At 48.8% G+C, this 25,000-nt stretch overlaps 9 protein-coding genes across 9 annotated transcripts in view; 3 read left to right on the top strand and 6 right to left on the bottom strand.

The window, feature by feature from the left end:
• Positions 1–501: 501 nt before the first annotated feature.
• On the bottom strand, positions 502–894 carry CNBH2650 (hypothetical protein; the record flags this gene model as incomplete). The annotated part of the gene is made up of 2 exons (XM_768720.1): positions 502–746; positions 807–894. The coding sequence occupies 2 exons, from the start codon at positions 892–894 to the stop codon at positions 502–504; spliced, it is 333 nt and encodes a 110-aa protein (XP_773813.1).
• A 2,541-nt stretch (positions 895–3,435) lies between these two features.
• Positions 3,436–4,546, bottom strand: CNBH2640 (hypothetical protein; the record flags this gene model as incomplete). The annotated part of the gene is made up of 4 exons (XM_768719.1): positions 3,436–3,857; positions 3,924–4,053; positions 4,133–4,159; positions 4,235–4,546. The coding sequence occupies 4 exons, from the start codon at positions 4,544–4,546 to the stop codon at positions 3,436–3,438; spliced, it is 891 nt and encodes a 296-aa protein (XP_773812.1).
• Positions 4,547–5,766: 1,220 nt separating this feature from the next.
• CNBH2630 (hypothetical protein) lies at positions 5,767–8,703 on the top strand (the record flags this gene model as incomplete). The annotated part of the gene is made up of 5 exons (XM_768718.1): positions 5,767–6,082; positions 6,272–6,466; positions 6,526–6,852; positions 6,908–7,545; positions 7,603–8,703. The coding sequence occupies 5 exons, from the start codon at positions 5,767–5,769 to the stop codon at positions 8,701–8,703; spliced, it is 2,577 nt and encodes an 858-aa protein (XP_773811.1).
• A 758-nt stretch (positions 8,704–9,461) lies between these two features.
• CNBH2620 (hypothetical protein) lies at positions 9,462–13,103 on the top strand (the record flags this gene model as incomplete). Its single annotated transcript, XM_768717.1, has 3 exons — positions 9,462–10,474; positions 10,528–11,062; positions 11,121–13,103. 3 exons carry the CDS (start codon positions 9,462–9,464, stop codon positions 13,101–13,103), a joined length of 3,531 nt encoding a protein of 1,176 aa, XP_773810.1.
• Positions 13,104–13,237: 134 nt separating this feature from the next.
• Positions 13,238–14,691, bottom strand: CNBH2610 (hypothetical protein; the record flags this gene model as incomplete). The annotated part of the gene is made up of 6 exons (XM_768716.1): positions 13,238–13,314; positions 13,380–13,552; positions 13,607–13,808; positions 13,860–14,010; positions 14,058–14,529; positions 14,585–14,691. The coding sequence occupies 6 exons, from the start codon at positions 14,689–14,691 to the stop codon at positions 13,238–13,240; spliced, it is 1,182 nt and encodes a 393-aa protein (XP_773809.1).
• A 398-nt stretch (positions 14,692–15,089) lies between these two features.
• On the bottom strand, positions 15,090–18,573 carry CNBH2600 (hypothetical protein; the record flags this gene model as incomplete). The annotated part of the gene is made up of 7 exons (XM_768715.1): positions 15,090–15,341; positions 15,401–16,569; positions 16,626–17,096; positions 17,220–17,340; positions 17,407–18,084; positions 18,144–18,257; positions 18,307–18,573. 7 exons carry the CDS (start codon positions 18,571–18,573, stop codon positions 15,090–15,092), a joined length of 3,072 nt encoding a protein of 1,023 aa, XP_773808.1.
• A 1,576-nt stretch (positions 18,574–20,149) lies between these two features.
• On the bottom strand, positions 20,150–21,169 carry CNBH2590 (hypothetical protein; the record flags this gene model as incomplete). Its single annotated transcript, XM_768714.1, has 1 exon — positions 20,150–21,169. The coding sequence occupies one exon, from the start codon at positions 21,167–21,169 to the stop codon at positions 20,150–20,152; it is 1,020 nt and encodes a 339-aa protein (XP_773807.1).
• A 1,508-nt stretch (positions 21,170–22,677) lies between these two features.
• On the bottom strand, positions 22,678–24,032 carry CNBH2580 (hypothetical protein; the record flags this gene model as incomplete). The annotated part of the gene is made up of 7 exons (XM_768713.1): positions 22,678–23,065; positions 23,125–23,245; positions 23,300–23,497; positions 23,551–23,591; positions 23,650–23,766; positions 23,820–23,871; positions 23,921–24,032. 7 exons carry the CDS (start codon positions 24,030–24,032, stop codon positions 22,678–22,680), a joined length of 1,029 nt encoding a protein of 342 aa, XP_773806.1.
• Positions 24,033–24,285: 253 nt separating this feature from the next.
• Positions 24,286–25,000, top strand: part of CNBH2570 (hypothetical protein) — a gene marked incomplete at both ends in the record, with an annotated part of 4,874 nt that continues 4,159 nt past the window's right edge. Inside the window, 3 exons of the mRNA XM_768712.1 lie at positions 24,286–24,503; positions 24,565–24,908; positions 24,958–25,000. The exon at positions 24,958–25,000 is cut by the window's right edge and continues 154 nt beyond it. Of these exons, the coding sequence (XP_773805.1) occupies positions 24,286–24,503; positions 24,565–24,908; positions 24,958–25,000 (605 nt within the window). The remainder of the gene's footprint in view (positions 24,504–24,564; positions 24,909–24,957) is intronic.

The following is a 25,000-nucleotide window of genomic DNA, read 5'->3' as shown; positions in this document are numbered from 1 at the left end:
AACCCACAGGCGACGAGGGATGTAGTATTTAGATTTGAAGATGCCTGCTGTGAATGCCCGAAGGCTTGAACCGGCTAAGAAGATCGGCATCCTCAGGGGACTGGGGAACATTAAAAACCCAGTTTTTCTGAGCCTTGATCTTTTCTTTCTCCTTCTTCTGTAATTTTTGGTCCCGTCAAACTTGGTTTAAGCATCTCAGCCCGGGACCCTTGTCCCCTTACTCTTCCGGGATACTGTCGGATCGGACTTCGCACTTGTCTTCGGCCTATATATTAATCCGGCCGTCCCATCTCATCTGCTTGATGTCGGTTGCCTGCAATTGTGCCGTTGCTTCGTTGCTTATCTTCTATAACGATGATACACATGAGAATAAATCGAGTATTCAAGAGTAACAGAACGAAGGCAACAACTATAAGTTATTCACATTCTACACCACCACTTCTCCGGCCAGTTTGTCGCACTCTCGGAAGAACCAGCCGCAGGCGCTCAGCATATTATGTCTCAAACAATGCCGTTCTTCCTTTCATTTCTAACGCAAACGTCGCAGTAGTATGTCTTCACTTTCCAGCACCAAAGTTTTTCCAGGTTCTGGGCAGTGCCCGCCTCTCCTGCCATCTTTTCTCCGCAGTTTCTACAATGAGAGTTTCTTCCCCAAACAGTCATACGTCCGCGCTTGTGGTACTTGCGACAAATGGCGAACACAAGCCCGAAGACAATGATAAAGATGACGGCCGCTACCATCAACCCTTCAAAAAATGTCAACGTAAGCCAATCGGTTAGAACGAAAGTTATCAGATACTACTCACAGACCCACTTCTTGCCAAAGTCATCCGATATATCATCGGTACCAGTGCTGCTGGTTATGGTCGTGATGGCTGTCGAGACGTCTGACATGTTCGCAAGATATGTGTGCTCACAGCCTTCCATGTATCACCGAGATTTGGCTACTGCTGTCTTTATGTGCGAAACCCCCCTGTGCAATCTGTGTACCATCTGCATACCAAACAAGAATCCTTTGACAATGACTTGTGCGCCCTCCTTTGGTGGGCACCTTCTTTTGATAGCAACCTTACATCGACAAGGGGTGTAATGATTACATAGTGACGGAACGCAGAGGGACATGTAGAGGGTGTGACGGCGTTATTCACTCGGCATCAGCAAGCTTTGTTTCATGATGAGTGAAAGGACATATCCACGCCCTCTTAGGGGCACTTCTCACTTCAGTGCCATCGGATGCACAGTAGGCCCAGGTACAGCATGCATACAAGCGTAGTAGGGCATTATCAACCCTCTTCTCCCGCGAATAGCCCTTTTTATTGGCGCATTTCCTATGATAGTAAACTTTCCTTTTTATCCCGCCAAGTCGTCCTGATCCGGATCATGACATCTTCTAACTCATCTGCCAAGGTGGGCTTGTGACATTGCCCATGTTCGCAAGGCGCGCGGTGAGAGACACCAGAACGACAGAAAACCTAACCTATTACCGAAAACCATGAGGATGGAAGGATTGTGAATGTGATGATGGCAACAACGATGAGGGCATCTGCTGCACCATCAGGTGATGAGGATTAATGATGGCGTTAGCGCGAATGTGAGCATAGCAGGAATAGGACGGCGGCGGACAGAAGAAGCCAGTCCCGGCAAGTCATCGTCTACTGTCATCGGTCGATGCCGCGTTGGATCTGTCACTCATTAATTATTGCTTGTGTTGACTAGTGGATCTCTTTTTAGTCATCCAGAGGTATTATTTTTTACTTGTTGTGAAGCCTCAGACACAAAGATGCCGCAAGTCTTACCACCCAATCCCATCCTCTCGCAGTTCCAGCTCAAGCTTGCCCACCAGACTTCAGACATGTAACCGTTCCGTCTTCATGCTCCCACCTCACCCTCCCCCAAACCCCCGGCTGGATTTTAACGACAGTAGAGTCATCTGATGCCACTGTGGCGTTGCATTTTGCGCACCGATGCTTTTTGAAAAAAAAGCCTGTTGGCCATTGGTATCGCCACCAGAGAAAGAGGAGAGTGAGGGATATAATTGCGAGTAGGGCTAGGACTGGGAGATAACGATGGTATCAGTGTCATCTATCGTCAAAGAAACAGATGATTACAGCGACGCCACAGGCTACTGGGCCTACAACTCACAGACCAACATAGATCAATGTGTAGGTTTTCGGTTTATTGAGAAGGAAAATTTCTCCAGTGATTGAGATCTCAGCTTAAGAGCTGTTTTCAGTGATGAGGAGTTGGACATGGCATTTCAGCTTCAAAGAAAGGAGGCTGGCTGCCTGGTAGAAAGAACGTGAATGGAGCAACCTTCAAAGGATGGACATGGCAATGCTGGGTCGATGATGATAGGCCGCAACAAACCGGCGATGACAGCTTGCGCTGTTACGCGTAGTTATATCTTGCCCCCTACCGACATGCATCTACAGAATGCCAGGAGGCGGGAGAGAGAGTACCGTGGAGAATCGTTTTAACCTGTCCCGTAAGTAGAAGATAGCCTTCAATCGTTATTTTTGAAGTTCATATACAGGGGATATTCTTGCTCGGATGACAGATGGAAATGTATCTCATTATACTGACGGTCACTAATAACGATCGTATCCTCTTTGAGGCAGTACGTTTCTTGGCCCACTGAGGCAGGACGCGCTGTCTTTGCCCGTGAATTGTACGCACAATATGGAATACCGTCATGTATCGGCTTCATCGATGGAAGTGAGATTGTATTGCACCAAGCACCATCAGTTGGGCGGAAAAAGGCGCATACGATGCGCAGTTACAAAGAGGGATATGATTATAAAATGGTCGTTGTGGTCGATCATCTGGAAAGATTTAGATATGCCTGGTTCGGCTTCATAACCTTCTGTTTGAGACTTGGAAGGACTCGCTGACTGTGACTGAAGTGGAGGGAGATGATGAGTATTCTTGGAACAGTCACGGGAACTGGTGGGGAACCAGCAAATAACAGGAGGAATGAAATCATTGCGGAAATGGCCAGAGATGAAGTTCGTAGAGATCCTGCTTTTGACGTTAATACATTTGAAATGTGAACTGCCGAAGATGAGACATGCATGCACGAAGATACGAGATATCATTTGCCGTCGTTGGCTGCCCGAGTTCTTCGAAGCACAGAAAACGCTTCTTGCAAGGAGATAGATCTTCATTTGAGATGCTATCCTTGCAGCGGCTTCCGCTTCCTCAATTTGTATTTTTCGCTCATAGTACGCTTTCTTAGACTGGCAAAGGTCATTTTGATTTCGAAATACATGGCCTCCCTTTCCCAACGATCGTCCTCCTTCTCCGTTCGCGCTATTTCCCTCATTTCTTTATTTATGCGGCACTGCGCTGTCTCTCGACGTAAATTCAAGTCCTCCTCCAGCATTTTGCGGCTGTCCTCGCTCGTCTACGAGGTAGGAGCTCCATGAGGTCGGCGGGCTATAGAAATGTTAGCAGACATAAAAAGCAAGTGAACAGGACGCATTTACGGTGGCTGAGTCGGCTTCTGATTGATTTCTCAAGCAGATGATGTTGTGTACTTAGATCCTCTCCATCTTCCTTATGACAAGAATTCCCTTCTTCCTGAAGATCATCATTATCATTATCGCCATGGATACTTCTTGATTGACGTTGTATTTCAAGATCTTCGCTGGTCCCTTCATCCACGGGGCGAGGCTCTTCCAGAGGTGCGCTGTCAGAGGTCGTTTCTTTATGAGGACGTGAGATGTGCTCCCTCATGCGGTTTAGAGAGAAATTGCTGTCGTTTTCGGTACTCCTCCTAAACTCAGGCCATGCACCTTGTCGACTTTGGAAGATCTCGTTCCAGAAGTTGTAATCGGGAAAGTAGTTTTCTCGGTGATCTACAGATAATTGTCGGCCTTCATGTCATGGTTGAAATATGATTTGGCTTCTGCGAGTAAACTTACCACCGAGTTTAGCATAGGGAATACCCACATTGCCTGTCGGTGTATGAATTGTGATGATACCTCCGTCTCCAGCTCCAGTTTGCTGAGTAAGGTTATAGGCAGTTTTCCAGCCCTTTCTCACAGAGATATACTATATGAATATTGATTCGTTGAGCATGTGGGATGGATAGAGATGGAGCTTCGTTATAGACTATCCAAGGGCAACTCACCTTGTTTTCAATGCTCTTGACAGAATGCTTGGTCGGCCCCTTTTTCCCGTACAAGAACCTTTAGAACTCCTTCGCTCCTCTCTTCAAAGTATAGCCCCCCACGGCACCAGACATATAGCTGATCCCAGTGGGAATCCAATCTTTGAAATAAGCAAAACTCGGCTGTTGGTCTTCCCCTCCGCAGTCATTTTCCCAGTCAGTTTTTCGATCAGCCCACCAATTCTCTTCCGCTGGTGGAGTTCCATCTGTCCCGTGACCGGTTGATACCGCAGGATTCTTCTTTGAACGTTTGGAGGCGTTGGTGGTCGGTTGGAGCGGAACAGTCGCAGATGCTCCGGCCTGAGTCTGAGATAACTGAGCCGAAGAGTGGCGACGCTTCGAAGGGGAAGATTGTGCAGGCTGGGAGGGTTGCATTGGATCCAAAATTGGTAGAGGAAGATTTTGTAGAAGACTAGCAAAATGACGGACAAGAGAAGATGCATGCTGTTCGTCAAATGCTGTTTGTTGGGACGTCGGGACGCTCGATGGGATCGCATTTTGCACGTCCCGATCCTGATCCCAAAGGTGAGCCTGATATTGACCGTTCGGACAAAATCCGGACGCATCTCGAAGAATCGACTACCCTCACTATACTACGTATGTAGTAGTACCTTCAATTATAGCACCGAGACCTCGACCGTCGGTTACTGTTCTCTCAACAACCGGTTTACCTCGTCGGAATTTCGTGCCTCGTCGGGGACCGACCAATGTCCGTCGATACTTGCCACCTGCCGCTTGTTTATAGTCTGCTCACGCGATTTTGCCTCTTGCCTCTTGATTCGTTGCTAGTATGACTCGGATTGCTGACTGAAAGTATACATATTATAAGTGCTAAGGTGATCATCTTTAGTCATACAAATCGCCACCTGTAAATTACCGTTCCCTACAAAGAACGGGCAGGTGATGAGGTATGTATTGCGTATCATTCATTTGCTTGGGGCGTGGAACACACTGCACCATCCCTCCTCTCACATTTCATCGCTTTTTCATTGACGGCGATGCTTTCAAGTAGATCCTTGAGGAAAAGGGATTAAGTCTTCGTATATGTGGAGATTTCGTGAGCGAACAATAATTCAATTGATTATAAATCAATCACCTGCTTACAACGTCAATGCCTTGGCATCATGTATATGGGACCATAGTCACACTCCCATATAGGCATCCTCCGTATCCACAGCCAGAACACAGCCAAAACACAGCCTGCGTCCTCTTTGATTAGTAGACAGAGGTGTTCCATTTCCTTTATGCTCCTACAGCTCATGTCCAGGGGAATGGAAATTGTCCCACACAACTTGGTTCAGCTCGACCAGTGTGGAAGCGAATAACGAGCAGCATCTCAAATTGCGTTCGCACCCCTCCTCCTTCCACTGGCTACAGTCCCTGTCGAAAAGTAGCGTCGCGGTCTGTATTGCTTATCAGAAGCAGGGCAAGAATGCGAACAACAGAAGTGCAAGGCTATGCTTGATCCAGGGAGAGAATGAGGATGAGAGGTATTTAACATTGTCGAACCCTCTTGCGGATATTTAGTTTTTTCTCATCCATCTAATATCCTTCGGTTCGATAATCAAGACGAGAAGGTTGCGCTTTTTACTAGGATGAAAGTTTTCAAGACAACTTGCCTTCCCCTCGTTCTCCTTTACGTCGTCTTCTCCTTTCCCATCGCCAACGCCAGTTCGGCATCTGACGTTGTCCAGAAACTCTGTGACCAACTAGGAACAGTTGCGGCATGTAGAGCCACCATCAAGATTCCCACCGCCAGAGTGCGATATGGTACTATCACGTTATTCCGAATCAATTCGTGTAAAACGAAGAAAAAGGCTTTTGGTGTCTCGATCTGTATCCCCGGTACTGAAGCGCAGCAAGTTCGTACTCCAGTCGGACTGGATATCGTATTGACATCGGTGGACATCTGTAAGTTCGCGACAAAAACGATCCCGGGGCTACCGGATTTGGTAAAGAAGAGTACGGCCGTTTGCAGATGTATCCCAGATGTGAGTCTGAGGTCTCTATCCTCCTCAACATATCTACGATCCACCGACAAGTCTGGAAGATAGGACTGAGCTGATGGAATACTTCAGGCTTGGGCGATGATCGATACAGATACCTTCAAAGCAGTCGCGAAATCCAAGAGCGTCAGCGAAAGTACCGGAGCCATCCTAGCCAAAACTACCAAGTTCTACGCCTGCGCCATCGACGCTGGCTTGAATGTCCAAGATAACAAACAGGGTCTAACTCAAGGCACTGGTGCTCTTGTCACCAATGGCAACGTGAGGGTCTTCAAAGCGGCTGAACTCGGTTAGTCATGAATATGCCTTCCTGCACGTTGCCTTTGCATGCTTACTGACTTTCCCCAGATCTTGATCGATACTCTGCTTTTGCCCTTGCCCTTGCACCTTGTTTTACCCCTGCCGGATGTCAGCCTACCACTATCGAAGGTTTCTTCCAAAATTACCTCAAAGACTCTGAAGCCCTGATCCTCGACCAGGTCAAGGCTACTTTCACTCCATGGTCCACTAGTCTTGACGGCGTCGCCAACAGCTTCTCGAGTTTATCCGCCAATACAAAGTCGATCGCCGACATGACGACCTCCATCCAAGCTGCCTCAACGAAGATTGTAAACGATTTCTGTCCGGATGCAAACGTTTGTGCCAGCAACACATTGACCGAATTCAAAAAGCAAGGTGAGAGATCCAGTCAGTGCTGCCCAAATTGGCACACACTAATCCCCTTTATTAGTCGAGTCCACCCTTGACATTTCCAAGCAGGTTGGTGAGGTCTATGATCTGGCTAAAGGGACAGTTCAAGACGCAAAAGACCTCTCCGACCTCATTTCTTCCACTGTCAGCTTCTTTGAGAATCTCAATGACCTCCAAATCGAGACCATTGTTGTTAACTTCATAACATCCGGAGGCAAAAGTCTCGACGAGCTCGCCAAAAGTCTCAAAGTCGCTCAGAGGTTACCCAACATCCTCAACTCCCTCGAAGCCAAGCTCCCTAACCTCCAAAAAACCATCGCTTCCATTGTTGTAAAAGGTCCCCAATTCGTCGATTCCCTCCAGGGGATCTTTACAAGAAACTGGCTTAGTGATTATCAAGGTGATGCAGCGACCGCCAGCAAGATAGGTGACCAGGTGTTTGCGGTTCAAAAGCTTTTCGAGCAGCTCATACCTCAAGCCACAGAGCTCTATTCCAGTGTCACCTTTCTTGCCAACTCACTTGGGTCCGTCGAGAAAACTGGACAGATTGGGAAGGTTGATGTGGCGGTGGCTTCTTATCAGCGATGGACGAAGGGGTCATTTGCTATGCCCTGTTTGACTACGGGAAAGATTACTTTTTCGATCCTTTCCTTCAAAACAGTTGTAGACTACCCCAAGGTAAGTCACAACATCCCCATCATTGCCCCAGAATAGATGAAAATAACTTTTTGCCAGTTCTACCGATGCGTTCAAGAATACAACATTCCCTTCCCCAACCAGCACATCCCTTATGTCCGACTTACCCTTCCTCAAGATTCTACGCTTGCCAAACTTGGCCAGGACACCAAGGGTGCAACTACTTCCATCACTTGGAGCGGTGCGAAACCTTCAGCAAACGGACAAGCTAATTCCTCTGTTGCCTCAGCAGCTTCTTCTTCTTTCTCTTCATCTGCGTCTGTAGTCAGCTCCAGCGCAGGTATCAGTCCCTCCGAGGCTGCTTCTTCAGCTACGGTCACCTCTAGCGCAGATATCAGTCCCTCTGAGACTTCTGCTTCAACTACGGTCACCTCTAGCGCAGATACCAGTCCCTTGGAGGCTGCTCCTTCAGCTGCAATCTCCTCTAGCTCGGACTCCAGTTCCTCTGACGCTACTCCATCTGTTGTAGTCTCCTCTTCTACGGCTACCCCTGAAGACATTTCATCCTCACTTACCACCGCCAGTACATTCAATTCCCCTCCTGCCATCGATACCACCCGTCGTCGTGCGGCGAGACGAAGGGCAATCCCTTATGACCGACGACAAGAAGGTGCAGAAGATGAAGACGACCCAGTCCCAGTTGATATCGATATTACACTTGCTGCCCCTGCTTTATCCGGTTACGCTACCGATAGTACCATGCTATCTGTTCCTACCACCTCAGTCGCGTATTCTGAGGTGGTCGAAGGTGATACAACTCGTTCGGTAGAGATTCCAGTTCCTACCAATATCCAAATAACCGCCATTGAGACCGCTGCTGAGCCCGGGCCTACAAGCATCACTTTAGCTTCAGAGACATACAACATCTACAGCGATGTTACCGAAACTGAGTTGGAAACGGTTATGTCTAGTTGGAGTGCATTGGGCACAGTATCAGTCGATATGGCTACTCCGACTGAGGAAATTGATTCCGGCGGGCAGAGTGCAATCGCTAGTAGCAGTTCTGCATCAGCCTTTGCAACGGCCACAGCAAGCAATGCAGCTGGGAAGAGTAAAGGTGGTGCTTGGGGAGAAGCTGGTGTGAGCCTGGTGGTAATGGGCACCATTGGAGGTATTGCATTCGAGGCGATCTGGCTCTAAATACGTTGTGACAATAGCTGAAGAGCGAGGGGTGTATGATATATTTTTCTTTCTGCCAGACTCCTGTAATAAGTGACTATGTCTTCGATGGTTTTATGCAGTAGTATCAGTATTCGAGATTAATTATGTCAATGGTGTAGCGGCGCTACTATCCTTGGAGAGAACGAACGGAAAGCTCCTGATGCTGCTTTGAATATTTTCAACCACGGTTGTTAGTCCAAAGGGGAACTTATGAGGTTCTGAATCCAGCGAAGTTTGTAATGAGCCAGAGTGGGATCTTTGGAAAGATACCAGGAGAATGAAGTAGAAGAGAGAATATGAAAGTTGATTCTCAAAATGTGACTGGTGACTGATCCCGAGAAGGGTCAGGAGACTTGGATCCCTCTAATTGACCTTTGAAATATCTGGAAGTTCGGCATAGGATTGCTGGTGGTTAATAGCCGCGCCGACTACGTAGGTATGTAGCGATAGCATGGGACTGGTAAATGTACTGCTGTATATATGTATCATCTGGTGAGTGAGTCGCCCGTCGTCGTCAAGAACGAAGGAGATCTTCTGTGTTCCACGTCTTAATCAAGTCTCGCGCGCTTCCAGCTTTCCCATCATGTTCCTAACTCGCTTCTTCGGGCAGAAGTCGCGGGGGACTTTTCGCATCAACACTGCCATCTTACACTTACTTTGCATCTCTCATGACAAGTACTACTGTTGTACGTACATCCTTATCTAGCTCAAATTGCCACCCATATGCTTAATCAGTAATGTCCCACCCGGCCCGACTCTCTTTACGTGCACCTCCCCATCTCCCCTTCGTCCAAGGCTTTCCCGGCATTCCTGCCGACCTGTCGCGGCAGCGAGAAACGCCCAGCGTACAAGGTACCCTCGAAGTCCGTATAGGATCAATTCCAGTGAAAGCCAGATGGGTCCGGGTCGAGCTTCGTAAATTCGAATCTCTGCCTCCTGGATTCCCCACCCAAGCGACTGAAGAGACGTGGGAGCTCGTCGGATCCATCCAGACGTTATGGCAACCGAAAGACGGCAAAGAGTGGGATACGGTCCAGACGGCTGACTTCAAATTCATCCTTCCATTACCGCTAAGCCTGCCACCAAGTATTGATTTGCCTAAAGGTGCTGGGGTGAGATATGAGCTCGTGGCGGCGCTTTGCTATCGTCAGAAAGGAGGAGTCTTCAAGAAGGAGTCGGCGCCGATTATCAAGGTGACAGAACCTATCCAAATTTTCAAGCATGATTTACACTCGGCATGGCCGATATATAATATTCCAGAAAAGAGGACAATCAAAGTTGCAAATGATCAGATGGAGTTGACGGTTTCAAGACCGTGTACAGCATTTAGTGCTGGTGACAAGGTCCGGATATCTACCTCGCTCAAATCGTCAAGACCGAAGCCGTTCACTTTGCGAGGGTTTGAATATACGCTCTCAGAGGTCATCACATATATCCCTCTCCCCCCAGGCCCGTCTAGCAAGTCGAAGAAGCACAAGATATCTACTGCGCCGGTCACCAAAGCTCGGCCTATACAAACTGTGAGAGCTCCTCTAAACGAGAATATTGTATCAGGGGGAGTAAAGTCTGCGACGATAGAGATGGAGGTTGGGAATGTGCTAGTGACTGTTAAGGGTGCAAAGACTTTGGAGGTGGAATATGATTTGGAGGTGAAAGCTATTATGGAGGGTGTGGCGGAAAAGGTCGAGATGCGAGGGATACGCTCTGTTATTGGGCTGTTCTCCAGGGATCATGCTCAGCGGGCTGTCAAGTAGGTGCATTCATGTCATTTTCGAGACCTTGGAATCTGATCATTCATTGTAGAGATATCGGTCATTACGAACCTTTGTGTCCTGATATACCGGGCGCTGAGAAACCCCTTCCACCCCGTACATCATCCATTCAATCGCAGCCCCGTACAAACGGTATACCCCCTTCATCGTATATCCGACCGAACCAACAGTCCATGATCCAAGGTTTCACCCCGCGAAACCATCGTCGCCAGTCTTCATTGACATCTGTAACTACCGATACGACCACGACAGCCACCACGGCGACTCATGAACTTGGCGCTGGGGTTGGTGGCAGTAACTCCCAGCGGCCATTCCACACTATGCCTTCTATCCAACGACGAACTGATGTCGTTGCCTTCCCCGACCCCCACCCGGCTAGACCGAGAAGTACGGAGCCCAAGTGGCCTGTAGAGTCGCTAATGCCCGAAAGGCATGCAATGAGTGAAGCTGGTCATGGAGCGGATGATTGCAGTAGATACTCGAGTGGGACGGCTGCCACATTTGGGAGGTGGGATCTGGGTTTGCAGACATCAATAATGTCGGTGCATAATCGGACCAATAGTGATGTACTGTTTATCCCTCGTACCTGAAAAAAAAAAATCAGGAATTGCTGACCTTCGATAGCTTACTCAGAAAACACCTCCTACACCGACAAACCCCTCATCCTCGCGTCCTCCTGCTCGTACATCTTCGTCATCCTACACCTACCTCTCTGCCGAGCAGGAAAAACGCCGCCAACAGGAATTATATGATAACGCTCGTGCACGGGCAACTGAAGTGCAGAAAGCGTCGGGAGCGTCTTTGGATCGTATTGGATTAGGACCTGGAGGCGGAAGTCCAGGGATGCTGATAAAGAGTAGTGCCGAGGGTGGAGTAGGTGATGAGGAGTTGGATGACATACCTCCACCAGAATATGCCCCGCCAAGGCCTCCCGCGCAAGGAGAGTACGTCGCACCGATCCGTCCCATATCAGCCTACACTTCCCGCCCATCCGAACACGCAATCACAAGCATCTCTACACCTCAGTCATCTTCCCCTGCGCCTCCTTCATCACCCTCCGCGTTTGACAAAGTCTATCTCACCATTGGACAAGAGAAAGAAGCGCAGAGGAGGAGATATGAGGAAGCGACTTCGAAAGTAGTTGGTTCGAGTTCGGCAGCGCCAAGTACGCCTTCAAAGAGACAAGCTGTTGATGCAGGCCCCATTCACTCTCCAACTTCCCCTCCGCCCTTTGTTACTTCTACCTCTTCACCGGCTTCGTCAACATCGCTTCCTGCTGCAGGTATAGCATCAAGTTTGAGCGAGAAGGAGCAGATGAAAAGATACTACGAGGCTCAAGATCGGGTAGCAAGAGCGGCTGCGCAGAAACAGAACGGGGAGGGTGGGGTTGACGGACAAGCTGGGTCATCGGGATCTGGCTTGGCACGGAACGAAGGTGCTGGAAATTCTATTGCAGCGATAGGGGCTATCGATGAAAAAGAGCAAATGAGGAGATACTATGAGGCGCAGGAAAAGGTGGCTGCTGCCAGTGGCAGTGCTAGCGGCAGTGGCAGTAATAGCAACAGCGCCAGTGGTGGTGGTAGAGTGCCTGGAATAGTGTCTGGGGTGCCTAGTACATTGAATGAGAAGGAACAGATGAGGAGATATTATGAAGCTCAAGGTCGAGTGGCTGCAGCAGCAGCAAGTGCCAGTGGGAGCGAAAATAGGCCGAGCTCGGTACCAGCGCCTGCAACACGTTCAGTCTCTACCCCTGTGGGCGTGATGGACGAAAAGGAGCAGATGCGTCGATATTATGAAGCGCAAGATCGGGTTGCCGCTGCTGCCACAGGTGCTAGTGGGAGCGGGAATGGTGCGTCTCATACGCCTTCAAGGCATTCTACGCTTTCCTCTGTACCGACGACAGCACATGCGGATATAGTAGACGAGAAAGAACAAATGCGCCGGTATTATGAAGCTGAAGATCGTGTGGCGAAAGCTGCCGAGAGAAGGGCAGGATCTGCTTCTGCTTTCGCTTCTGGATCAAGTGAAGATGATGTACCACCCCCGCCTTTTGAAGCTTATACATCCTCGTCGATCAACGGGGGAAACGGTGCGGGCGCCAGCCATCTTTCTGCGGAAGAGGAGAAAGCACTCATGCGCGAGAGGTACGAGCTCGCTCAATCTGCCGTACGGAAGAACATGTCTTCCAATCCTATTGGCTCAACTAACTCCCAGTGCACATTGCCGTCTCGTTCAAGGTCAAACTTCGATCCAGGCTCCAAACCCTTTGTGTTACCTACTTCCTCATCCTCTGTACCTCCCACATCAACACCCACTGGTCGACCGTTTTCCAACGTCACGGCTGCAACCATGTCGACGCCACCCGATAGTCCGAATTTGAGGGATCCTTTGGTGAAAGCTGGGAAGGCAAGGGTGACACGTACGGGAAACAGTGATGAGGGGCATGTCAGTGGATATGCCGGTGGGAATGGAAGTGGCAATGACAATGGCGACGCGAGCGGCAGCAGAGGGGAAAGTAATGCGAATCTGCCAGCAGGGCCGCCACCACCTCTACCTACCAAACCTCCGAGAGAATATATCCATCTATTAAGTCCTGTAGGAGAATAGAAGAGCAGGAAATAATTAGAGATAATTATTAATTATTTTGATGGGAGCTGTCAACGATGTGTAATAAGTTTGTAAACTATATAATGCATGATTTAACAACAAAAACAGACGAGCCCAAGATATGGTATGGTTTTCTAACAGATGGAAGCAACGTCAATGCTCTTTTCGCCCTCCTTCCTCTCAGCAACACCTTTTTCAGTCACAACAGCGCCTAAAAGAGACAGCGTTAGCGTTCCATTTTAACTTGAATGCTTGACAAGTAGAGGGGAAACTCACTGATAAGCTCAGCGGGGGTAACGTCGAAACTGGGGTTGTAAACCCTCTGCCAAGGCTTGTCACCCTCTCCAACACCTTCAGGGGTAATTCGAACGACAGAAAGCTTGCCAGTTTCGGTGTCGAGACCTCGTACTTGGGTGGCCTCGGCAGCTGGGCGGTGTTCGATGTGGATTCTAAAACAGAAGTCAGACAGAGAAAGCACAGAGGTAAATAAAAGAGAAACATACTCGGCACCGGTGGGGAGTGAGAGATCGATGGTGGTCACGGGGGCGACAACCATAAAAGGAACGTTGTGCCTCTGCGCAAGGACGGCGGCTTGGTAGGTACCAATCTTGTTGGCGGTGTCACCATTCTTGACCACTCGGTCGGCACCAACAATGACACCGTCAATGTCTTCGTGCTGGAAAAGAGAACCAAGCATGGTGTCGCCTATAGTATACATTAGCAGTTAAAAAAGGGATACACGGAATATATGCGTACAGATCATGCACGCAGGGATTTGGAGAGTGGTCAACTCGAGAGAAGTCAATCTAGAGCCCTGGTGGTAAGGTGTAGTTTGGGCGTAATAAGCAGTGTCAAGATGGTCTTCTTGGAAGAGAGCGGTAATGACGCCAATAGCGGTACCGTAACCCTATACAACGTCAGATTTTCCAGACCGAAAGACAAAGATGGACTCACAGACGTGGCCAAACTTCCAGTGTTACACACTGTCATAACTTTCAAGCCTTTCTTGCCACCGCCCCTCTTCTTCCACAACCACTCAGCACCCAACCGGCCCATCTTCATGTTCCTCTCCAAATCCTCATCGTGAACATCTCCACAGATCTTCTTCACTCGCTGGATGATGTCGCCTGCTGTTTGGTTCTGAGCTTCCGAATCCTTCAAAGCGGCTCGGATACGGTCCATAGCTTCACCGAGGTTGACGGCAGTAGGACGGGATGACTGGAGGTAGTCAATAGTTTGGCCGACCCATGAGATTACGTCGGAGGAGGAGCTGGACGAAGAGACTGGAGATGAAGAGGAGCTGAGATAAGATCGGAGAGTAAGAGCGGCGAGAGAGGCGATAGCGGGAGCACCTCGGATTCGCATGGTCTTGATAGCGTCGAATGCTTCTTCAGGAGTAGAGACGGGCATCCACACTACAGAGTGACTATAAAAATACGTTTTAGAACCATCTTTATCCCAACACTTGCTGCGACACTCACGGAAGAAGGAGCTGGTCGATGATCTCGACCCTGCCAGACTGGTCAAGTCGGATGGAGGTCATCATGTCGGGCAAAGGCTCCTTGTTGGAGGGAGCGGCGGCAACCATTTTGACAGTTGGTTTAGAGAGGTGTTCTGGGCGTCCAGAAAGATGTATATCGGCCTGCGATTAAAGAAATTAGGTGATGTGAAGAATGAACAAAGATGTATCTCCTAATAATGGTTTGTTGACAAACACTCAGCATGATATTATTTTTTGAAGGGGCAATGGGTCCTCCGTTTGCGAAAAAAAAAAATTAAAAAAAAACCGCCAAATCTTTATTAAGTGCTTCCGTCGCGTACATTGTGATTTCGTATGCATACGTTAACTGCTGGCCAACTCCCATAAGCATCTATAGCACATCCATTAAGATCTCTCGTGCCAAATTACACGGCCTCCACCCTTTCGTCAAGCACAGAAGAGAGAGGCTCTGCCATTGCAACTCAGGAACACACTCGGATGTTTGCTTACTTCCTCATACGTTGGCCATTCTCCTGACCATTCTGGACATTTTGATTTCTCCCACCTAAAGACAGTCCCATTTTTAATGCGTTTAGCGGCACGTTACTACTGCTTTGCATCCTCTGTTGCTGCGGGGACCCGTCCGCACGCCTAGCTTGGCTGGACTGACGATGAAGACGTGCCACTCCGGGGTCTTTTATAATGAGGCGATTACGCCAAGGGACGTACTCTGTAGCCGGACCGGATTTTGGTGGAGGCTAAATCAAAAGAGCTTGAGCAACTGATAATGTTTTAGACCGATATCTCTACAGCTCACCTGAATCTTCCCACTTCCCCTGACCTTTGTCACCCAATCCTTTATCATCGTCCTCGACCTCCCTCGCAACTGATCATTCCCCATACCCTTCGGCCAATCCCTCGCATCCGTCCTCGCCAATGCTTCGCTACTCAAGCCAGCACTCTTTGTTTGTTCTGTCATCCGTCTTTGCCTCTTATGACGCTTTGCCGCCCGCTGTCTCCGCTTCTCCTCCTTTTCCCGGAAGCGATCTCGCACATAAGGAGCATTTTGGGGTGGAATATCGCCATGAGTTCGGGGCAGGTTTTGCTGGATATTATGAGATGGAGAGAGGCGTGCGAGGTCGGGGAGCCTTGGTTTGTTTTTTGTTGACTGCACGTCAATTTGTCTTCTGGGCCTCAATCTCTTCCACCACGTGTTTGGAGCTCTCCCCGGAGGTACAAAGTCGTACGCTGTCCCGGGACCAAATGTATTTGCAATAGCCGGTCGAAGGTTAGCGCTAGGACGATTGGTCGGTGCTGCTGTGTGTGCTTGACCTAGGTCTGAAGGAATTTTGTGGCGCCAGGCATGGATATCTTCGGAAGGAAGTTCTTCATCTTCATGATTGACGTTTCGATGGTGGTTAGGCTGATATGGATCGCGGTTGAACATACATTGGAAGACATTGGATCGTTGCTGCCAAGAGTACTGTTCTCTCTGACCTTGTGGTTGAGGATAAGCGCCGACCGCTGCCGCTCCCACTCCCGTTCCCAGTCTCATCCCAAGTCCTCTTATTGAAGGCATACCACCATCAGCCATCATTAAGCTCATTTTCTCAGACGGCGGATCCACACTTTCTTTTCCTGGTAACTCCGAACTTTGCTTCGGATTTTTTTCCGAGCTTTGACCGTGATCCAAAGGTCTGCAACCCCACATTCCCGGGGGTTGCGGCAGCGGGTACGCAAATGGCATCCGTACGTTATACACTTGAGTTGGATTATACGGTGGGAGAGGTGCACCGGCATAGTAAGGATTAAGGATGGGATTAAAAGCCGGGTTGGTAGGGTTGAGATACTGCTTCCGGTTTTCATGCATAGGTTGATTTTCTCTTTCTGTCTGATGTTCGAATGGGAAGTCCATATTAATGGGAGGGAGATTGGGGCTTGGAAGTCGATCGGCTGGGATGGGGTGCTCCGCTTGCGAAGCCTGACCTAGATGGTGATGAGCAACTTCACCTCCCTTACCGGAAATATTACTTGGTACACACCATCTCTATGGCTCGTTTGCCTCGAAACTTTACTTTTATAACTTCCTTTTTGCCTAGGCAACTCCTTTGGCGGTACAGCAGGCGGTTTCTCAGACCGTACACTTCCCTCCCTCTGGCTTGTTCCATCGTTCGTACTACTCTCCTTCCGACTTCCATCCTTCAACCACTTCAGCGTCACTCTCAGTCTGCGTCTCGAACCTTGGGGTACTTCGAACGACACTTGGTCTTCATTTGAATGGTATGTTCCTGAATGCTGTGAATTGGCCTGGGGGGAGAAGATGAATGTGGGATTGGGACTTCCGTTTGCACTACCCATGCTGTGGTCTTTACCACTACCGCTACCGTTACCATGGCAAGAGCGTAATGATCCTGGAACGTTGAGATATTGTAAAGTCGACACAGGAGGTTGTAAGTCAACTGGTTGACGACGAAGATCACGCGTAGATGGTTGACGTTGATGACTCGTCAGGGCTGCATGTACATCAAGAGTCATTGGATGGGCCTGGCTAGTATGGCTTGGCGCTTGATGAGCCGTAGGAATATTTGGTGGAGGAGCAGTTGAGAGTGGGACGGACGCTTGTTCTGAACGGGTACCAACTGAGTGTTGAGATATTTGACGAGTAATAGAAGGTTGAGGAGCGATAATTGCTTCTTTCTTTGAAGGAGCCTTCATTTTAATCTCGAAGATCTCCACCTTTGGCATCCCCATCGCTTTCTAGGGTAGAACTATTAATATACCATATTTCTGAGTGCAGGAAGAATATATGAAACAGAGACTCACGATACCATTGTCAGGACCAGTAGCGCTTTCAAACTTCGTCATCAAACTTCCTTCACCCCTCTTACTCTTCACATACCTCAAATTCACATCCAAGGCATCATTGGAAGGTCGGGGAGTCAATGCCGGTCGAGGAAGTGGCATTTGTTGTCGGTGGGTCAGTGTAAGGTCAAGCAAGGGACCAGGGCTGGGGAGAGGTGATGCAAAATAAGGTAAATCCGTATGTGGCTTCATGCTCGGAAGAAGAGGTACTTGGGATGGCAGCTGAATGGGCGCCGTATATGATGTGTGGGCATGGATAGTGCTTGCTGGCAATGGTGCCGTACCAGCTTGGATTATCGTAACTTCCGTTGGAACTGGTAAGGGCAGCGCTGCCGACCCGCTTGCGGCTGTTTTGACGGAGTTGGGAAGCTTGATTGTTTCCGCAATAGTGGAAGGAGGAAGAGGCTCTCTTGCTGCTTGGGAGATAATCGCTTCAGATGAATTTGGCTGGTATTGAGGGATGATGGTGGTTTCTCGGCTACGAACATTTCCAACAGTACTCCCAGCCGTTGCAGTACGTTGATGTCCAGTAGAGGCGTATGAAGGGGGCAAGGGGAGTCGGGCAGCTCGGTTGATGGTGGTTTCTGTGGGGTGAGGTTCGGGAGACGCTATACACGGTACGGGGAGATGGTCTGAGGCCTACAAGGAAATGTCAGTATAGGTGCGTATAGGTGCGAGAGTTGAAGTAGTATGCCCACCTGATAGTGATGTTCTCTCGGTGGCTTTTGACTTGTTGAGCTCTTGGTTTTGGCGCCATCAGTTATGCTCCTCTCCAATCTACTTCCAGCGCTCCCAAGGCTTCTATCTACCGACTAGTCCAACGTTCAGCACCAATTCAATTATCATTAACTCAACTCTTACATGTCTGGATTCCATTCTAATGCTCGACGAACTTTTCGCCTTGACCACATCTGTCACACTTCTGCCCAACCTATTCCTTGAACTCCCACCACTTCCCAAAGCCCTCACTTCCGTTGCTTTCTCATCAGTACTAGTCAAAGTTGTGTTCGAACCCGCAAACGTATTTGAGGCGTTCCTCCCCTTTGCTCTATCCCCCGATCGGCTCCTTGAGATGTGTGTATCTACCTTCTTGGACGTCGCCACACCATCTTGCGTCTCAATAAGCATCTCGACCGGTAGATTAATCACGCTAGCGAGATAAGATTCTCGTTCTGCATGCGTAGCTGAATGGGTCGGATATGGCACGAGCAAAGTGCCTGGAGGTGGGGAAACTCTCTTGCTTGGCTGGGCAGGTACGGGGTAGCGGGATGCTGTAGGAGGCTGTTTGACCTGAGAGGATTGCGATATAGGTTGAGCTAGGATAGGTTGGGTGGGTTGATGGATAGATGGCTGGCGGCTGAGATTAGGAGGAGGTTTTGTAGTATTGGGCGGTTGAGTATGTGCGGGCGGGGCAAAAGATGGTTTGGATTTAACGATGTGAACGTTTGGCTGAGACGGTACGGCAGAAGCCACTGGAGCCTGGACATTTTTCTCCAGCTCTTGTTCCCATCGCCCCTCCATAATCGTAGTCGGCACTGTCCCCGTATCGCTCAGTTGATATCCTCTCCGCCAATTCCAATCGGCACTTCCAACTCCCACTTGGAGCCCAAAACTCTGTGTCGAACGACTCCCGCTTGTATGGCCGAACAGTTTGACGTTCTTGGTGGGAATTTCGTGTCGCCATTGTTTGTATGCTGCATAACGGCCATGCCAGGCCTTGAGGTCCTCCGGATTTAACTCGTCGTACATTGAGCCTTCAGAGTATTCTCTGGCTTTGGGTGAGGGGTCCTGGGGAGGCGTAAAAGGTATAGGTACTTGAGCTGGTGCTTGGGGGACGACCTGTGTGGACATGCTGTAGGACTTATGCTTGATGATAATAACCAAAGCAAAAGAAAGAATCTGATGAGCGGCGAGACGCTATATGGTATTAAATATTGACCGCTTTCCGTCACAAGGGTTTGCCAAGAGAACGACACGAGATGAGGTCGGGGAAAGAGACGAAAGAAGCTTTCTTTCTTTCTCTCGTTTGTAGGCTAGATGGGGCGTCTGGCAGTTATCCTCATGGTCAGTACACGACGAGCCATGCGGTACCTGGCGGACTCACAATACAAAGGTGTCTGTTTCGTTGGAACACAAATAATTCGTGTAAGCTTCCAGCAATGCTATCTCTCGCTTAACGAAGTCGAATGGCAAGAAATGAAGAGAACAGAGTTTGAAAAGAGGACTGAAGTTCCCGTTACTGAGGATGAGGCATGTGGTGTGTTCTGTATACATAGCGTTGGCCGGCACGTCACTGCAGAAAAGTGTGTTGATCGGACTTTGCGATTCCGACAAAAAGCGCTCGGTCATATCCCGGGTCTCCATCACGGGACGGGGTAAGGGTGGTTTTCATATTTCACAACGAGCTGGCGAAACTTGTTATTATAGATGTGTCGGGCACGAAACAACCTCTAAAAATGGGAACTGGTGAACAAAAAAGGTGTTTATGATGAGACATTTTGATGTTGCGATCCGGCTTTTGTCCCATTCAGATACCAGGCCCGCCCGGAGATGGTGCCCGAGCGCATCGCTTCAAAAGATCTTCACGGCTTCAATACAGTAATGAGGCCGCCCGGAACAAGTTGACAGTTGTATAAGCTAAAAAAGAACGAGAGATAAGTCATGTATGATTGCAGCATGCAGAGCGAAACTTACCATGCCAGGCCTAAGCCTCTACCCAAACCCAGGTCGACGCACATCCACCCCATAGCCCAAGCACTTTACCCTTCAGCTCAACTCTCTCTAACGCATCTCTGTCCCTTTCATCTCCCATCGCCAGATTACCATGTTCATTCCATCCTCCCGAAAATAGCACGTCCTCCTGTCCATCCTTCCGGGCCAGTACAAGTAGATGTTCCGTCCCTGCCACTATTTTCTTCGCCTGCCAACCTCCTGGTATATTGATTTTACCTCTCTCTGAACTTGCTTGACCTCGGAGGAGTTGCGAGTGCGTGTTGGAACCTTGCGAGTAGACACCATCCGATGTAAGGAAGTAAGATCCTCCCCATGTTGCTGCGATAGCCTTGACGTTTCCCAACTCGTGCACGCCTGTGATCTGACCTTTGAGGTTACTGCCCCAACCAAGGACTGAGCCGTCAGAAAGAAGGGCGAGGGTATGTGATGCTCCAAGAGCGATATCAATAACATGTTGACCTGGCTGGAGGGGAAGATCGATGAGTGTCGGAGGTGATGTGGGTGAGTAGAGATTCGCTTTGCTTTTACCTTTTGCCTTGTTAGACGGCCCAGCAGCGTTTACACTGGATAAAGTCGCGGCACTCAGTTCCCCCTTTCTTGATGCTCCCCATCCCACAATTCTTTGACCTTTTAAACCCCCAACAACCACCACTACATGTCTTTGTCCGCCTTTGATCATTTGCACCCTCTCTCCAGGCTTGAGCCCCGCATCAACCAGCGTCGGCTTTTGCGACGCCTGCGAAACGTGTATAGGTGATGGCGTACCAGACAGTGTAAGAGGTGTCGAAGAACCCAGTTCTCCAAAGTCGTTTGAGCCGCATGATATGATAACTTGACGAATCTTGTTTTCTTTGGGATCTTCACTTGCTCCACCCTCTGATGACGCCTCTTGCACTTGTTGGTAGACCACAAAACTCGTCGTCCATGTCGCAGCAACTTTCACAGGCTCCCATGAGGCTTCCAGACCATACTCCCGACATAGATTAAGCATTTTCCACTGCCCTCCGGGGCGTACATCATCCCAAAACGCACACCGAGGTCCTAATTGTCCGAAAGTATTCGTCCCAGCGCCCAGCAAGACATTTCTACACCCTTTGCCTTGCCCGTTATTCAAAGCAACTGGGTTGGGTGACGAGAGCAGAAGAAGAGAATGCGCAGAAGCAGAGACGACTTGAAGGATTCTCGTTGACGGAGAGATTGGTGGGAGCGAGGGATGGTACGCGGTGGGTGTGAGTACAGAGACGTCATTGGGATGGTTGATCGCGAGGTGGGAACCAGCATTTGAGCCGCAAGATAAAAGTGTCGGAGGCATTGTCTTGTCTATGTTTCTATTTTTGAATCGTCGTGCCCAGCTGTAAGATATTAATGGTATAGCTCAAAAAATCCTTTTTAGGAGAAAGCAAAAGGTCTGTTGCTGAAGTGACAACGAACAAGACCATGAGCGGAATACCGCACAACTCGAAGCGGTCGGGACAACTTATCTATTTGCCAGACCTTTCGGTGCCTCGATTGTGCCTGGCAATAATCTTTCGCTTGTCATTATTTTTTACTTTCCATCATCGTCATCCTTATAACAAACCTGGTGGTCCCTAAACAGAAACCTACCAGACTACAACGCCTCATCTAAGCCCTTACACTCGGTTGCCAAGTGTGAGAAAAGATCATTATGCTGGATGGCGTAACTAATGGTTACGAGGACAAAAAATTCATGTTTAATTTGATTATATTATTATGTTCTAATCGATATTTTGCCGGGATACAGTCGTCCAAATATGAGTTTCGAGGGCTCTAATCGAAATACAATTCTACACAGCAAGCGCAGTAGCTTTCCAGCGTTCCCTGATATCTTGGTTACCTTGCTTTGCCTAAACAATACAGCAATCGTCAAGGCGTTTGACAACAGAGCCAACCAAACTGGAACCACAAAGACGCCTGGATATTAGAGTAATTGGCCATTCTTCCAGGGTTGGTTGGACTGGACTGCCACTGTTACTGTTTGGTATGTTGTTGAAGCCAAAATCTATCAGTGCTGGGAGTGGTCCAAAGCCCATAGGCTTGGGCACCAGATGTCACAGATGGATCAATACTCCGCAATACTTGACTAGGCTTATGACAACGTTGCTTCGTCCAGGAGGCTGCAAAAAAAGTTATCAGAGGGGTTATTATGGCCCTTCTTCGATTCCGCACTCTCGAGAGATTTCGAGCCTCGGGATGACCCAGTTAGATTTAGGTAGCTCGACATCTGAATACTTTACTGAAGGTGATGGTTGATGGCCGAATGTCAGGTAGGTCAGGGGTTGCAAGGCCTACAGGGCATAGAAGAATCGAGGAAGGGTTCACTCCTATTAACGATGCTTAGTAGTACTCAGATACTGTCTTATAACACTATATGCATCTACGGCAAAGGGAAACTTAATACCTGAATAGCGTATAAGCGAGGGCTTCACAGTGAACAAAAGACATACATTGAATGCAAAAACAAACATGACCCTAAAGATTTTAGTCACTCTCATCGCCGCTTCCGTATCCTCCGAGCAAAGACATCCCCACTTGCTTTGCCGGTACTTTTCTAGCCTTTTCCTTCTCCTCTTCAGCCTGTTTCTTCGCCAGTTCAGCGTAGAATTTGATGTTGTCCAGAGCGTCCGCATTGAAAAATCCACCTTCGCTTTTCCCTTTCTTTGCTGGTCTGTTCTCCTCCTCTTCTTCAGGTTTTGATGTTTCTATATGGTAGAAATCCTCAACGTCACCGTCTTCAAGGGCTCGAACAGCTTGAGTAGCTTCGACTAAATTTTCGTCGAGCATGCCGGCGATGGCCTTTTGTCCAATTTCTTCAATACGTTTTTCCTCGGCAACCTTCTCTCCTGGATTGGGATCTTCAGTAGCCCATCTGGAAAAGTATCAAAATGTGAGTTAAGTCCACGAGTTGTGGAACAGAAACGAGCTTACCGAACGTTCAAGATCTCGTCACCATCCATACTTTGGTTCGCCATAGCCTCCTTGGCAAAGCTCGCTTGGTGATCAGTCTCGTATGTCACAAACGCGACACCACGTCCAAACAGGATATTATCTGCGTAATGCTATTAGCATTTGAAGCGAGGCCTAAGGATCAAAACACACTCACATTTGACAATCTTACCCCATTCTCCGAAATGACGCAACAAAGTTTCCGTCATCTGCTTCTTATCCGGGCTTTCTTGGATTTTGCCAATGTACAATGTTCGGTTTTGACGGTTGAAAGATCCGACACCACCCATGTCATCTCGGTAGTCGGCGTGCTTCTCCCGTCCAAAACAGTCTCTAGAGTTGTCCGGTAACTGATCTAGGAAGACGATGCTCAGATCCTTGCAAAGAATGGTGTCACAGGCGACTTACGGCTCGGTAATGGTAAACGGTGGAGATACTGGCATTCGTATCTGCAGTCAAGGTGAGCTACAGTTTGAGCTGAAGCTGATCATATTGGAATGTACTCACCCGTAAGGACAACATCCACGAGCAAAAAACAAACAGCAGTACTTGTTGCCGGTGGCATCTGCTCTTGTGTAGCCTGCATCTCGAGAGATGATACATCGGGTTTGAGAGTGCACTTTGCTATCATCGTAGACATTCAGCTTCGCATGAATGTGGTTTGACGATAGATGCACCTAGCTAAAGCGTCCTCTCTGTCACCTCCTGCCCATTTGTTATACCAAATGTCTTGAAAAAAGTCAGCAAAAAAATCCCGGACGAACACAAAGTGACCCACTGTATTCTCGTCCCGCTTGGTAACCTTGACTCTTGTCCACCTCATCCGACGCCACTTGCTTCCGAGCAGGCTTGAGCTTCCTTTTTGGCGCTACAGTATTGTCTGAGGACATGGCGAAATGGATGTATGTTTTCAACGAAGATATTTAGAGAAGTGAGATCGACTTTGGCATAACATCTTGACGTTCTTCACTGTTCGTGACAGATACCTATTACGTAACCCCTCCAAGGCTGCTACATGAGCGTTTGAGTGGTTCGTCATTGTCCATCCCAAGGTCCATCTCCTCTTTCATTTCCTCATTTTTTAGGCTATATCCATATCCTTCCGACTTTTTTTGGTATAACCATCAAGACCGGGGAGAAAGAATGGAGCAGACGACCGATATCGAGGATTCGGTCTTTCTAGAGCTCCTGAATACTGCCGCCAATCCTACTTCGGTCGATGCGATACCATCGGACGAGCTTGCCACATCATTAGGAATTGATGGTCCTTTGAGCAGAGAGCAAGCCTTGGAACTATTGGAAAATGAAGTTTTATCTCCTGTGCACAAATTCCAAGGACATGAACTTGGGCAATGGCAAGTGTAAGTAGCCCGTTGGCATCTCATTCAATAAATGTTGCATTCAATTGACAGTCATTGGTAGGCAACCACCCATCAGCCTTCCTATACCGCCATTGACCCTTTCCCCTCTGCATCAGACACACACGGTAACTCCGTCGTTCCGAGGTATTAATGGGGAATTCACGCATTGGCGGGAAGCTCTTGCTCCTAAACCCCCAGCCCATCCCACTTTGTCTTCATCTACGACCCGAGCCCCTGGTTCTATGCAGAATTTTGTCAGAGGGAAGGGGTCGTATGCTCCTTTCCTTCCTGGTGGTCTGGAGGCTGCTGCTAAAGTGGAAGAGGATGAGGACGAAGATGAAGATGAAGAAGTAGGATGGAAAACAAGGGCACCGGGAATGAAAAAAGGTGCCAAGCTCGATGGAGGTCAGATAATCCCTCTCAAGACAAAATGCTGCTGCTGACGCTTTTGAAGCGGATAAATTCCTCGCTGAAATGCTCGGTCAGCAATCATTAAC

The sequence above is a fragment of the Cryptococcus neoformans genome, chromosome 8, assembly GCF_000149385.1.
Source record: "Cryptococcus neoformans var. neoformans B-3501A chromosome 8, whole genome shotgun sequence".
Taxonomy (NCBI): domain Eukaryota; kingdom Fungi; phylum Basidiomycota; class Tremellomycetes; order Tremellales; family Cryptococcaceae; genus Cryptococcus; species Cryptococcus deneoformans.
The sequence above is the reverse complement of the archived record's forward strand: the minus strand, read 5'-3'. Positions and strand labels throughout refer to the sequence as shown.